The 15,771-nt window shown below is 38.7% G+C and overlaps 1 protein-coding gene across 1 annotated transcript in view; it reads right to left on the reverse strand.

Annotated features, from left to right (window-relative positions):
• Positions 1 to 15,771, reverse strand: part of LOC128687531 (cardioacceleratory peptide receptor-like) — a 376,200-nt gene that overhangs the window by 103,412 nt on the left and 257,017 nt on the right. Inside the window, exon 7 of the mRNA XM_070083861.1 lies at positions 8,971 to 9,087. Within this exon, the coding sequence (XP_069939962.1) occupies positions 8,971 to 9,087 (117 nt within the window). The remainder of the gene's footprint in view (positions 1 to 8,970; positions 9,088 to 15,771) is intronic.

A 15,771-nucleotide genomic window follows, 5' to 3' on the forward strand; every position in this document is an offset into this window, starting at 1 on the left:
AAAGCAATAAGTGAAAAGTTGTCTCACATGTCAGCTAATTGGCAAACCTTCACACAGTTCCTCTTTAGCTCCCCTTATTCCAATTCCAATGAGTGGAGAACCATTCTACAGGTTAGTGATTGACTGTGTCAGACCACTTCCTAAAATAAAGAAAGGAACCAATATCTTTTCACCATCATAGATACGGTTATGAGATATCCCAAGGCCATTCTCCTATGGAAAATTAGTGCCAGGATTATAGCTCAGGCATTACTTAATTTTTTTCTCAGTTCGGTTTCTGTAAAGAAGTACAGTCCGACTAAGGAACCAATTTTACTACCAAATTCTTTCAAGATACAATGTCTTACGAAGGAATGAAATCAAAATTTGCTACAGTCTATCGGCCACAATCACAGTGAGTGGTTGAAAGGTTTCACAGAACCTAAAAGCTATGATGAGAAAATATTTTTTTTTTTTATTATCACACCGGCCGATTCCCACCAAGGCAGGGTGGCCCGAAAAAGAAAAACTTTCACCATCATTCACTCCATCACTGTCTTGCCAGAAGGGTGCTTTACTACAGTTTTTAAACTGCAACATTAACACCCCTCCTTCAGAGTGCAGGCACTGTACTTCCCATCTCCAGGACTCAAGTCCGGCCTGCCGGTTTCCCTGAATCCCTTCATAAATGTTACTTTGCTCACACTCCAACAGCACGTCAAGTATTAAAAACCATTTGTCTCCATTCACTCCTATCAAACACGCTCAAGCATGCCTGCTGGAAGTCCAAGCCCCTCGCACACAAAACCTCCTTTACCCCCTCCCTCCAACCCTTCCTAGGCCGACCCCTACCCCGCCTTCCTTCCACTACAGACTGATACACTCTTGAAGTCATTCTGTTTCGCTCCATTCTCTCTACATGTCCGAACCACCTCAACAACCCTTCCTCAGCCCTCTGGACAACAGTTTTGGTAATCCCGCACCTCCTCCTAACTTCCAAACTACGAATTCTCTGCATTATATTCACACCACACATTGCCCTCAGACATGACATCTCCACTGCCTCCAGCCTTCTCCTCGCTGCAACATTCATCACCCACGCTTCACACCCATATAAGAGCGTTGGTAAAACTATACTCTCATACATTCCCCTCTTTGCCTCCAATTCATGAGGATTGGGATGATGGGCTCCCACTTCTGTTGTTTGCCTGAAGAGAGAATGTACAAGAAAGTTTAGGATTCACTCTATTTGAACTCATTTTTGGGCACCAAGTTTTAGAGGACCAATGTTGATGTTTAAAGAGGCCTGGACAAATAAAACTGGCCCCACCTTTATCTCCTCCCCTGAGGCCATCAAGAAGCGTCTCTCAGTAGCTCGAGCATTGGCCGCCGAAAATTTGAAATGAGCCAAAATAAAAATGGAATGTCGATATGACCGAGGATCAAAACTCTGGACTTTCGAACCTGGATATCAGTTACTAGTACAACAATTAACCCTGGGCCACCCCTTCAACCGAAGTTCGATGGTCCGTTGGAGGTGGTAAGAAGAGTGAACAATGCAAGTTATGTGTAAAAACACCCAAGAGAAGAAACTCCGAGCAGATTTATCACCTAAACCACATGAAAGCCTATGTTTCCCTGCTTTCTCCCATCAGTGCATGTTTGCCTTACCAGAAGGAAGAAACACCCCAGTCAGGAGATGAAGAATTAGGAATTCCAATGCTCTTGAAAAATTCAGAAGCCTTACAGAATTTAGAGACGCTGTTAGTGTCTCTAGAATCAGAAAAGGAACAGAAAATAAAAGCTCTGATTCACCAGTATCCCCAATTATTTGGGGACATTACAAAAACTTGTACCCTCGGCTTTCATGAGATAAATCTCAAAATGAATGTTCCAATTAAGTAGCCCACCGTACTGGGCTAGCCCTCTGAAACAAACAGAATTAGAGAAGGAAGTGGATTGGTTGCTCGCAAATGGATTAGCCAAAGCCAGTCTAAGTCCACGGGCTTCACCGTGTATCCTGGTACCTAAACTCGATGGGACCAAACAAATGTGCATCAACTTCAGGATAGTTAGCTCCTTTACTATACCCAGGATATTACCAGGTACCCTTCTCACCGAAGGCGAAGGAAATATCAGTTTTTGTGGTGCAAGGCGGCCTATACAATTACAGAGCAATGCCCTTCGGTCTTTGTAACACAACTTCGACCTTTCATAGTCTAATGGATCGAATGACTAAAGACTTGAAAGGGGTAGAACCCTATGTGGATGACCTCGTGGTTTTTAGTGATAATTGGGATCAACACATGAGGCAACTCCAAGCTTTATTTGAACTCTTAAACCAGTATAAATTCACGATCAAGTTGTCCAAGTGTGAATTCGGACAAGCCAAAGTTCAATACTTAGGATTTCGGATCGGTGAGGGCGAGGTAGCCCCTTTAGATGCCAAAAGACCAGAAAGCAGTGCAAAGATTCTTAGGGATAGCCAGCTATTATCACTGTTTCTGCCCCAATTTCACCCAAATAGCTTTTCCATTGACCGAAATCATGAGTCTTAAAACGAAATTCACCTGGACATCAGAGTGTGAGCTAGGTTTTAGACAGTTAAAAAAAAACCTTTCATCTACAGACTGACACGAGTGATTACGTGTTAGGTGCTGTGTTGTTACAACAAGCACCACCCTCTCAGTTACTACATCCTCTGTCTTACTTTTCATCTAAATTAAAGAAGCACCAACTTAACTATTCAACAATAGAAAAGGAGGTGTTAGCATTGGTGGTGTCTCTAGAACACTCTGATCTGTATGTAGGCTCTTCCCTTCATACTAAAAGGGTTTACTCAGACCATAAACCATTAGCATTTATTAACATGATGAAATCGAAGAATGCCCAAATCTTGAGATGGGCATTACAAATTCAACCCTATTCAAGTTCTTTATCTTATATGAAAGGAAAGATAATGTAATTGCAGACACCCTTTCTCGTCCCTAAACGATTCACAAAAGAGGGCAGGGGAAATGTACTGATCTGAGTTAACCCTAGTTTGTTTATTCCCACAGCATGAGCTGACATGTCTACTGATTCCACAATGTCCTCTCTGGTTGGAGGATTGAGCTGAGATGCATCCTAGCTGTATCTTGAGCAATTCACCCTTAGGACATCAACTCTGGCCGCTCCCACCTGACTTCCTTATGATGACCTGCAGTCGTGAGGGGATGGGGGGAGGTGTTACACCTGGTCACCTTCCACATTACTTTGGGCCAAAATATCAATTAATGTCATACTGCAAGCTTCCTTATTGATAGCTAAAATAAGGAAGTCTGACTATACAATATTATCTGGGGCCATAGTGTCTTAATAAACGGAATCATGTTCAATTAATGTGTATTGTAACTTGACTTAACATCATAGGTTAGGAGTAACAGTGCAGGTATTGTAAAGCACTGGATTAACGACCAGTCTCTGGCTCAATCTCGAGCTACCTCTGAGAATGTCAAGTGACCTACCTCAAGTCAGGTTGCCCCTGCTCACAGCAAGCACTAGCAGCTCGTCTTCAGCCCAAGGTGCATCTTTCTGAGATACTCTGTTGTAACAGAACCCTATTCCTTTGAGAATACGATAGATGGTGCTCGAAGGGGACAAACGTGTGTCTTACGTCCCGTGTTAAATTATCTTGATTACTCACAGGCGGTCTGAAGAACCCCGTGAGGTTACCTTATGTAATTTTGCAAGAAAGAATGGTGGTGATAACTTAAGGTCGTGTAAATAGTTCTGCATATATATTCTTGCACTCATAAGATACGAGAGATATGCAAATGACTTGTAAGAAACAATATGACATTAAATGGCCTCTAAATTTTACTTGTGGTTCTTCTTTCCCTTGAGAAAGTCAGGAGGACAGGCAGGCAATTATATATATATATATATATATATATATATATATATATATATATATATATATATATATATATATATATATATATATATATATATATATATATATATATATATATATATATATATATATATATATATATATATATATATATATATATATATATATATATATATATATATATATATATATATATATATATATATATATATATATGTCGTGCCGAATATGTAAAACTGGTCAATTAGCAAGAACTCATTTAATATTAAGTCCTTTCTGAAATTTTCTCTTATACGTTTAAAGCTATATTTTTTTAATTAATGTTGATGTAAAAATTTATAATTTTGCACCAAAAGAATCTTAGAAAACTTACCAAACCTTATTATAACAAGAATAATTTATTTTATCCTAACCCAACTAAATATATTGTAGATTTGTTTACTAATTTAATACTGAACAAACACAGTGAAATATATTTTTTTCGTTAGGTTCAGAATGATTTTGGCAAAATTATTGCATACACAAATTTTCGCTTGTCCTATATGGCAAGATGAGCGTTGCTATTTAAGCCAAGATCGCAAGTTCTGCCTATTCAGCACGACATACATACATATATATAAATATATATATATATATATATATATATATATATATATATATATATATATATATATATATATATATATATATATATATATATTTATATATATATATATATATATATATATATATATATATATATATATATATATATATATATATATATATATATATATATATATATATATATATATATATATATATATATATAATTCAAATTCAAATTCAAAGTTTATTCTCTATAAGGATTACAATGCTGGGTTTACAGAGGGGGCCACTAGAACACCTAGCATGGCTAGGCATTTCGGGCAGACTTAGATTAATTCTTAACTTTAAAATATTACAAATTATGAGGTAAGTTGGTATTATGGCTAAGTGACTAAATACCAGTTTGTGAGTTTAGCAATATAAATGCTTTTGTTTTGGCACAATACATAGTTTCAGTATTAGAGTATCACAGGCCAACTTATGACTAGTGAGGATTCATTATTTTAAGATTGAGATTGATATTTCTGTTTATGGTCAAATGGGTGAGTGAGTGTAAGTGTGAACCACCAGGTGGTATTCGTGTAATTAGTTGACGGGGTGTATCAGGGAGATAAGATGTTTTCTAATGGTAGTTTTGAAGGTGATGAATGTGTCTGCAGTTCTAGAGTTTTCAGGTAGGGTGTTCCAGATTTTAGGGCCTTTGACATACATTGAATTTTTGTAAAGGTTTAGTCGGACACGGGGAATGTCATAGAGATGTTTGTGTCTGGTGTTATGCCTGTGGGTTCTGTCACAACTATCAAGAAAGCGTTTTAGGTCAAGGCTAATATTGGAATTTAAGGTTCTGTAGATGTAGATTGCACAGTAGTAAGTGTGGATGTACTGAGCAGGGAGTAAGTTTAGATCTATGAAGAGGGGGGGGGTGTTGCCAGGGATGGGATTTAGTGATTATTCTTACTGCAGCTTTTTGTTGGGTTATTATTGGCTTTAGGTGTGTTGCTGCAGTTGATCCCCAAGAACAAATAGCATAGGTGAGGTATGGATAAATAAGCGAGTTGTACAGTGTGAGAAGGGCATTTTGCGGCACGTAGTATCGTATCTTGGAGAGGATCCCAACCGTTCCGGATACTTTTTTGGTTATGTGTTGGATATGGATGCTGAAATTCAGGTTGTTGTCGAGGTATAGGCCTAGGAATTTGCCCTCATTATGTCTGGCAACTGGAGTGTTGTCGATCTTAATGTTAATTTGCGCAACTCCTTCTCTGCTACCAAACATAATATAGTAGGTTTTGTCAGTGTTAAGCGTAAGTTTATTGGCTGTCATCCAAGTCGATATTTTGATCAGCTCCTCGTTAACAATGGTGTTGAGGGTGGCAAGATTAGGGTGAGAGACGACATAAGTCGTGTCGTCAGCAAAGAGAATGGGGTTCAGGTGTTGGGATACGTTTGGAAGATCACTGATGTATATGAGGAAGAGCCGGGGACCAAGGACACTTCCCTGCGGAACTCCAGTATCATGTGGCCGTGTTGTTGATGCTGTGTCTTTAATGGTGACATACTGATACCTATTAGAAAGGTAAGATTTGAGATATGCAAGCGCATGGCCTCTTATGCCATAATGGTGAAGTTTGTGGAGTAGGATGCCGTGGTCTACTGTGTCAAAAGCTTTTCTTTGGTCAATAAAAATTCCTAGTGGATATTCCTTATTTTGCAATGCTGTGTAAAGCAGATCTAGCATTTTTATAATTGCATCATTAGCGCTTTTATTTTTTCTGAATCCAAATTGGCAGGGGTTGAGTATGTTTTGTGCCGTTATAAATGAATATAGTCTCCTGTGCACGAGTTTCTCAAAGATTTTGGATAGCAATGGTAAGTTTGATATTGGCCTATAGTTGTTTAAATCTGTAGGGTCACCACCTTTATGTATTGGTGTAACCCTTGCTGTCTTGAGTAGTTTCGGGAAGGTGCTAGTTTCTAGTGACTTGTTAAAAAGTAATGAAATAGCATGCGAAAGGACATGGGCCGCTCGCTTGTACAATAATGGTGGGACATGAGACAGATTCCCCAAGTTACTTTTAAGTGACTATTATATATATATATATATATATATATATATATATATATATATATATATATATATATATATATATATATATATATATATATATATATATATATATATATATATATATATATACATATATATATATATATATATATATATATATATATATACAGACATATATATATATTTATATATATATATATATATATATATATATATATATATATATATATATATATACATATACATATACATATATATATATATATATATATATATATATATATATATATATATATATATATATATATATATATATATATATATATATATAAGAGAACCCTTGCTACAGCTGGATGCCCTGCCGAGAGGGAGCCACGATCACTTGCAGCAAACAATACCCACAACCCAGCAAACCGCCCCGACGGGATCACCATCTATCCTTGGAAGAATGGCAAGCTCTTAGCATGGGACTATATCTGTGTGTCCACCATGGCTGACACCTATATCCATCACAGTGTGGGGCGACAGGGAGGAGCTGCTGACCACAGGGAGGAGTACAAGATCAGCAAGTACAGGGACATTAGCCAACAGTATCAATTTGTCCCAGTGGGATCAGAAACCTTGGGATCATGGGGAAAAAATGACACACGTTTCCTTAAAGAATTGGGTTCCAGACTCATCGACACCACCAGGCACCCAAGGGCAGTCACTTTCATGTTCCAGCGCCTCAGCGTCGCCATCCAGAGGGGAAATGCTTGCTGCATACTTGGCTCACATCCAGCCTCGAAGGAGCTGGAGGAAATTCATGATCTTTGATACATTGTGCCATTGTATTCATGTTTATGTTTTTTTCTGTAAATGTATTTTGTTTATTAATAAATGTTCACATAGAATAAAAAATATATAGGGGGTGGTAGGAGAAGAAAATATTCAAACAACTCCGGGGAGAACATTGAGTTTTCCCTGAGGTACGTTTATTGTCTTCTCTGAGGATGAGGGTCCCCAGTCCAGCTATAGAGGTGGTACTTCCCTATATATATATATATATATATATATATATATATATATATATATATATATATATATATATATATATATATATATATATATATATATATATATATATATATATATATATATATATATATATATATATATATATATATGTCTAATTGAAGCATGAACGATTTAACCATTATAGATTATCCGAAAGAGAGAGAGAGAAGATAGAAAGGGAGAAGTAAAATTGAGAGAAAGAGAAAGATGCTTTCAATTTCTTACCTTATGAAAAAAAAATGAAAATTTCCTGAAGACGACAATAGCTTGACGATGACAGCAATGGTAAACTGATCCAAAATTGCTAAAGACAGTAACAACAGAGACTGATATTACCTGCTGAAGATAACGTTAACTGCTTAAGACAATATTGTGTAAAGGATGATTTGAATACACCAAGATAATGTGAGGCTACCCAAGACAATGTAAACTTACCCAAGACAATGTAAACTTACCCAAGACAATGTGAAGTTACCCAAGACAATGTGAAGTTACCCAAGACAATGTGAAGTTACCCAAGACAATGTGAAGTTACCCAAGACAATGTGAAGTTACCCAAGACAATGTGAATTTACCCAAGACAATGTGAAGTTACCCTACCCACGAGATGTGAAAAATAACACTTGTGTACAGTTCAGGACATTTATTAAATGAAACGTTCAGCCACAAGTGACTTCTTCAGTCTGATGGAATGTTTGCATAATAAGAGTCCTGAACCGTACATAACTGTCTTGTTCCAGAGAGTAAATAAAGGTTTGTCTTAATCAACGTTCACTAATTAATCACTATACTAGAGGCAACTATTAATATTGTTAGAATTAGTTATATTAAAGTATTACTGAGGAAGCAACAAACCCGTAGGGGTCATACCATCCTGGTAAATGGAAGGCAATCAGTTTCTTTCTGAAGAGGGGGAGGGTAGTTTTAATTCCTTGGATCGACAGCCCTATACAGCATCGAGACGCACACTCAAAAAACTTCCGTAAGAAAAGGCTTTAATCTGAAGTCAGTGTTTACTTAGGGTAGCAGATATTGAGTTATCCCAGACAACTCACTTAATGAAGACAGTATTGAGTTAGGTAAGTCAGTGTCAACACGCAGCCTGGGTCTCTGACATAAACGTGCGTTTTACAACGATTCACAGAAAGTGAGGCAAGCAACGTCCTTACTTCGAGCAAATCGTTGGTTTTCTGACGTATGTCTCACAAGACTTCTCTATATACGAAATTAAGCTTTGGATTAGCTGAAATTAACATTCTACCAAAACGATGAAATTAATGAATAATTCCCCTTGGATCAAACCTGAACATCTCTCAGTCCCAGAGGTACTATAACCTTCTAAGGATTTAGCGCTTCCTCATTAATACACTAGTAATGGACCAACCGAAGACAATGACGAGGGTCATCTTCACGGTCTTGATCTTAGCCTTGGGAATAAGACCTCTGGAGCTAGCACGTCGTGAGTCGTCCTCCTGGTGACCACCACGACGCTTCTCACCGTCTGTGGTAACACAAGTACTATGTTATTATTGTTAATAATTATTAATAAGAGTACCTCACACGGAGATACCCATTAAAACTAATAATAATAATAATAATAATAATAATAATAATAATAATAATAATAATAATAATAATAATAATAATAATAATAATAATAATAATAATACTAATAATAATCATAATAATAATAATAATAATAATAATAATAATAATAATAATAATAATAATAATAATAATAATAATAATTATTATTATTATTATTATTATTATTAAAATAAAATTAATAATGCAGACAAGTTACCTGGAAGACAAATATACACAAATATACAAATATACACGTCGCATATACACAAATGTGCACACATACACACGCACACGCACACGCACACACACACACACACACACACACACACACACACACACACACATTTAGGATTGAATAGAATATTCTGGCTGTGGTGGCTGCTTATTATGAGTATGATGCAGCATCTGAGTAATGGAGGACAGTTTATCTTAAGGACGAGGTACCAGGTGGTCAAGTTACATGAAGGACATGTTACCCGGAAGAAAGAAAATCTAGACGACAAGTTACCTGGAGGACTAGTTAGTTGACAGACAACTTTTTTCTGATATCTCTGTGATTAAGCTGATTCTTTAATTGCCTGTTCGACCAGGCCTTTGCTGTTGGCGACCCGCTGGCCCACATGACCATCACAGCCTGGTTGATCTGGCACTTGAAGGAGGTACATAGGATATTCTATACATACAGAGCTATCACATGTTATAATGAATGTGTTTACGAGTAGAGAAATAATACAAAGAAGATATATTAGAAACGAACAGAGTAGTACACGAGTTAAGAGGACAGCAGAGCCAGGATGCTGTCCTAAAAGACATGGGAGGAAGGAATGAAAAATCACAGTTCCGTTGCTCGAGAAATTCACCGAATGATCTTTTGGTCTTTTCTTTTCTCACACCAGGACGGACAGGAGCATCAAGATACGGTTCCTCTCCTAACTATGGGATTTTGGTGGACGGGCAGTAGACAGAAGAGACTGAAAGGAAAACAGGAAAAAGAAAGAGGAAGCGAGAGTTATGGGAAGGGTTGCATGAGTATATAGAGGTATACAGATACAAAGGCGAACAGGGAAAAGATAGATGACATGAGAACCCCACGGCCCATGCCGGGACTGTCTGCTATGAGACTCAAGGTATACTGACCATGCTAATCCACCCTGTCAACTTGCCAGTTGGAAAACCATGGTTCAAATGACTTCATGAGAAATACTACAGTGTGTATAGATATTAAATAAGAAAGGTAGAAGCAGAATTTGGCTTTACTGCTATTGCTGTCTCAGCCTTCATTACTACCTCTTTTTCAACCTATTATATGATTATGTCCTGTGAGGAACGTTGTTAACCCATCATCATGATGTAATTCCTGTATTAACAACAGAACTTTGATAAACACTGCCAACTACTGCAGCATAGTAAGTAGCTGAATAAGAAAGAGAAGTAGAGAGAGAGAGAGAGAGAGAAAGAGGTAGAGGCATATATATATATATATATATATATATATATATATATATATATATATATATATATATAGATATATATATATATATATATATATATATATATATATATATATATTATATATATATATATATATATATGGCAGATGTTGCAAGTGTATGGTGTAGGAGGTAGGTTACTGAAAGCAGTGAAGAGTTTTTACGAGGATAGTGAGGCTCAAGTTAGAGTATGTAGGAAAGAGGGAAATTTTTTCCCAGTAAAAGTAGGCCTTAGACAAGGATGTGTGATGTCACCGTGGTTGTTTAATATATTTATAGATGGGGTTGTAAGAGAAGTAAATGCGAGGGTCTTGGCAAGAGGCGTGGAGTTAAAAGATAAAGAATCACACACAAAGTGGGAGTTGTCACAGCTGCTCTTTGCTGATGACACTGTGCTCTTGGGAGATTCTGAAGAGAAGTTGCAGAGATTGGTGGATGAATTTGGTAGGGTGTGCAAAAGAAGAAAATTAAAGGTGAATACAGGAAAGAGTAAGGTTATGAGGATAACAAAAAGATTAGGTGATGAAAGATTGAATATCAGATTGGAGGGAGAGAGTATGGAGGAGGTGAACGTATTCAGATATTTGGGAGTGGACGTGTCAGCGGATGGGTCTATGAAAGATGAGGTGAATCATAGAATTGATGAGGGAAAAAGAGTGAGTGGTGCACTTAGGAGTCTGTGGAGACAAAGAACTTTGTCCTTGGAGGCAAAGAGGGGAATGTATGAGAGTATAGTTTTACCAACGCTCTTATATGGGTGTGAAGCGTGGGTGATGAATGTTGCAGCGAGGAGAAGGCTGGAGGCAGTGGAGATGTCATGTCTGAGGGCAATGTGTGGTGTGAATATAATGCAGAGAATTCGTAGTTTGGAAGTTAGGAGGAGGTGCGGGATTACCAAAACTGTTGTCCAGAGGGCTGAGGAAGGGTTGTTGAGGTGGTTCGGACATGTAGAGAGAATGGAGCGAAACAGAATGACTTCAAGAGTGTATCAGTCTGTAGTGGAAGGAAGGCGGGGTAGGGGTCGGCCTAGGAAGGGTTGGAGGGAGGGGGTAAAGGAGGTTTTGTGTGCGAGGGGCTTGGACTTCCAGCAGGCATGCTTGAGCGTGTTTGATAGGAGTGAATGGAGACAAATGGTTTTTAATACTTGACGTGCTGTTGGAGTGTGAGCAAAGTAACATTTATGAAGGGATTCAGGGGAAACCGGCAGGCCGGACTTGAGTCCTGGAGATGGGAAGTACAGTGCCTGCACTCTGGAAGGAGGGTGTTAATGTTGCAGTTTAAAAACTGTAGTGTAAAGCACCCTTCTGGCAAGACAGTGATGGAGTGAATGATGGTGAAAGTTTTTTCTTTTTTCAGGGCCACCCTGCCTTGGTGGGAATCGGCCATGTGATAATAATAAATAAAAATAAATATATATATATATATATATATATATATATATATATATATATATATATATATATATATATATATATATATATATATATATATATATACTAAAGGTGAATACGGGAAAGAGTAAGGTTATGAGGATAACAAAAAGATTAGGTGATGAAAGATTGGATATCAGATTGGAGGGAGAGAGTATGGAGAAGGTGAACGTATTCAGATATTTGGGAGTGGACGTGTCAGCGGATGGGTCTATGAAAGATGAGGTGAATCATAGAATTGATGAGGGAAAAAGAGTGAGTGGTGCACTTAGGAGTCTGTGGAGACAAAGAACTTTGTCCTTGGAGGCAAAGAGGGGAATGTATGAGAGTATAGTTTTACCAACGCTCTTATATGGGTGTGAAGCGTGGGTGATGAATGTTGCAGCGAGGAGAAGGCTGGAGGCAGTGGAGATGTCATGTCTGAGGGCAATGTGTGGTGTGAATATATGCAGAGAATTCGTAGTTTGGAAGTTAGGAGGAGGTGCGGGATTACCAAAACTGTTGTCCAGAGGGCTGACGAAGGGTTTTTGAGGTGGTTCGGACATGTAGAGAGAATGGAGCGAAACAGAATGACTTCAAGAGTGTATCAGTCTGTAGTGGAAGGAAGGCGGGGTAGGGGTCGGCCTAGGAAAGGTTGGAGGGAGGGGGTAAAGGAGGTTTTGTGTGCGAGGGGCTTGGACTTCCAGCAGGCATGCGTGAGCGTGTTTGATAGGAGTGAATGGAGACAAATGGTTTTAATACTTGACGTGCTGTTGGAGTGTGAGCAAAGTAACATTTATGAAGGGATTCAGGGAAACCAGCAAGCCGGACTTGAGTCCTGGAGATGGGAAGTACAGTGCCTGCACTCTGAAGGAGGGGTGTTAATGTTGCAGTTTAAAAACTGTAGTGTAAAGCACCCTTCTGGCATGACAATGATGGAGTGAATGATGGTGAAAGTTTTTCTTTTTTCGGGCCACCCTGCCTTGGTGGGAATCGGCCAGTATGCTAATAATAATAAATAAATATATATATATATATATATATATATATATATATATATATATATATATATATATATGTGTGTGTGTGTGTGTGTGTGTGTGTGTGTGTGTGTGTGTGTGTGTGTGTGTGTGTGTGTGTGTGTGTGTGTGTGTGTGTGTGTGTACTGGCACCTCTGCCAGAGAGAGGCTGTGGGCATCCTGCTCTGTGTTTTTGGCACAATATCGTCCAATCAAGAACACCTACCAAAGTTATCGTCAACAGGCTGGTGTGTGAATATCTGCTGCTCGTGTTGGAAAGAGCCAGAAGACTCTGCATTTCGTCTCTTCCTTCAGAATCAAGAAAAGTGTTGTGTAGGTGAATTCAGTGAGGGAACATAACGGTCACCTATGGGTAGGTGAGGTCGGTGAGGGGAGGCCTCATCGAGGAAGAACCACGTTGTAAATCTTGCAAACAAGGCAGCCATGAAGCTTACAGCACTTCGCCGTATCTTGCATTTGCTTGACAGTAGGGGTTGCAAGATTCTGTACAAGGCACAAGTACGCTCACACCTTGAGCATGCTCCACTTTCTTGGTCTGCCTGTCCCCCCTCTCATCTGCGACTGCTTGACAGAGTAGAGAACAAAGCAAGACGTCTCATCTCTCGAATGGACCAATCCTGAATAGAACTGTAATTTCAGCAGAGCCTTCAACACAGAAGGGATGTGGGTGGCCTTACTGTTATGTACAAGCTCAATATTGTCAAAGTACCTCACTTGGATCCACTTCAAGGACAGCGTGAAGCAAGCTTCTGTACCACAAAACGGGCAAAAAGCAGCAACTTCACTCTGGTTGCACCCTACTCTAGAACATCATTTCATCTGAGATCATTTATCCCCAGGATGACTCGAGTGTGGAATACATTCGTACAGCATTATCATGACAACGAGATAAAGTCAGTTAATCAGATGAAAATGCTGGCCCATAGAAGGCTCCAACTTCATCCTGTTCCCTACTTTTATGTCTTATAACAATAAAAATGCTTTCAAATGAGCTGATGTAGGTAACAGCTCTTAGCTTGTCAATAAAGTGAGGAATCCTTAACCTGTATATAGCTTGTCAAAGCTAGGGATCCTTAACCTTGTAAAACCCTGTGTAAAAAAAAAAGGAAGAGAGAGAGAGAGAGAGAGAGAGAGAGAGAGAGAGAGAGAGAGAGAGAGAGAGAGAGAGAGAGAGAGAGAGAGAGAGAGAGAGAGAGAGAGAGAGAGAGAGAGAGAGAGAGAGAGAGAGAGAGAGAGAGAGAGAGAGAGAGAGAGAGAGAGAGAGAGAGAGAGAGAGAGAGAGAGAGAGAGTGGTGTGGTGGAATGGTGACGTGTACTTAGCTCTGTGAAGACCTGTTTGTGTGCTCTCTGTGAATCTGAACCAGGATGCCCTCTCTTGAGCAACTTTACCAGCAGCTGAAAGAATAGCTTATGGTTGCTAACTGTAAGGAAAATGCAGTGACATTCATTGACAACTGGGACCTCTTCTATGGTGGAAATGACATGTATGCCAGGGATGGGGTCCACTTATCTAGGTTTGGGGTGGGAGCACTGGCCAACGCAGTTGAGGGAGCAGTTAGGTCTTTAAACTAGAAATAGATAGTGGTATGGGTTTTTGTGGAAAATCAATGCATTTTGAGGGTAGTGATAATGTGAGTTTTAAGGAAACCAGTTATAGGCAGAATGAGGAAGAGTTATTGATGAACATAGGAAATCCAATGGCATTAGGTGGTAGGGAGAGTAACAGGCGTAGTGGAGGAACAGAAATCAGGAAGAAAAAAGAGAAGGGAGGGTCCTTGAATATATATTACACAAATAGTCGTAATGCTAGGAGTAAGATAGACAAGTTAAGACTAGTTGCTAGTGCAGGTAACATTGATGTATTTGCCTTAACTGAGACGTGGTTCAATACGAAAAATCGGGACATGCCTGCTGAATGTCACATAGAGGGTTTTAAATTGTTCCAAGTACACAGAAGTATCGGGAAGGGGGGTGGGGTGGCACTATGTCCGAGATCGCTTGAACTGTTGCATAAAAACGGGTATTAAGTCTGAAGAAACACATACAGAGTCTGGATAGAATTTTCAGAGGGACATGAAAAATTGATTTTAGGTGTAATATACCGTCCCCCAAACTTAGATATGGACCAAGGGAGACTACTATGGGAGGAAATTGTTAAGGCCACAAGGCACGATAATGTAGTAATTCTAGGAGACTTTAACTTTAGTCATATTGATTGGAATTTCTTGACTGGGAATTTAGAATCAAACGACTTCTTAGAAGTAGTTCAGGATTGTTTTTTGAAGCAGTTTGTGACAGGGCCTACAAGGGGAAATAACCTGCTTGACTTAGTTCTGGCAAACAATGAATCCCTTGTTAATAATTTAGAAATTTCAGAGGAACTGGGTGCTAGCGACCACAAATCAATTACATTTAGCATTGAATGGAAGTATGATTGTAGGGATAACTCAGTAACAGTTCCAGATTTTCGCTTAGCAGATTATGGTGGGCTTAGAGAACACTTATCTGTAGACTGGAGTAACGAAGAGAGCTATCAGTATGACAGCTTTCTTAATGCAATATATGCTGCGCAAAGGACATTTATCCCAAATAAGGAAATTAGATCGAATAGAAATGACCCCAAATGGATGAATAGGCTCAAATTTCTTTTAGGACAGAA

This window comes from Cherax quadricarinatus, chromosome 11 (assembly GCF_038502225.1).
Source record: "Cherax quadricarinatus isolate ZL_2023a chromosome 11, ASM3850222v1, whole genome shotgun sequence".
NCBI classification, from domain to species: domain Eukaryota; kingdom Metazoa; phylum Arthropoda; class Malacostraca; order Decapoda; family Parastacidae; genus Cherax; species Cherax quadricarinatus.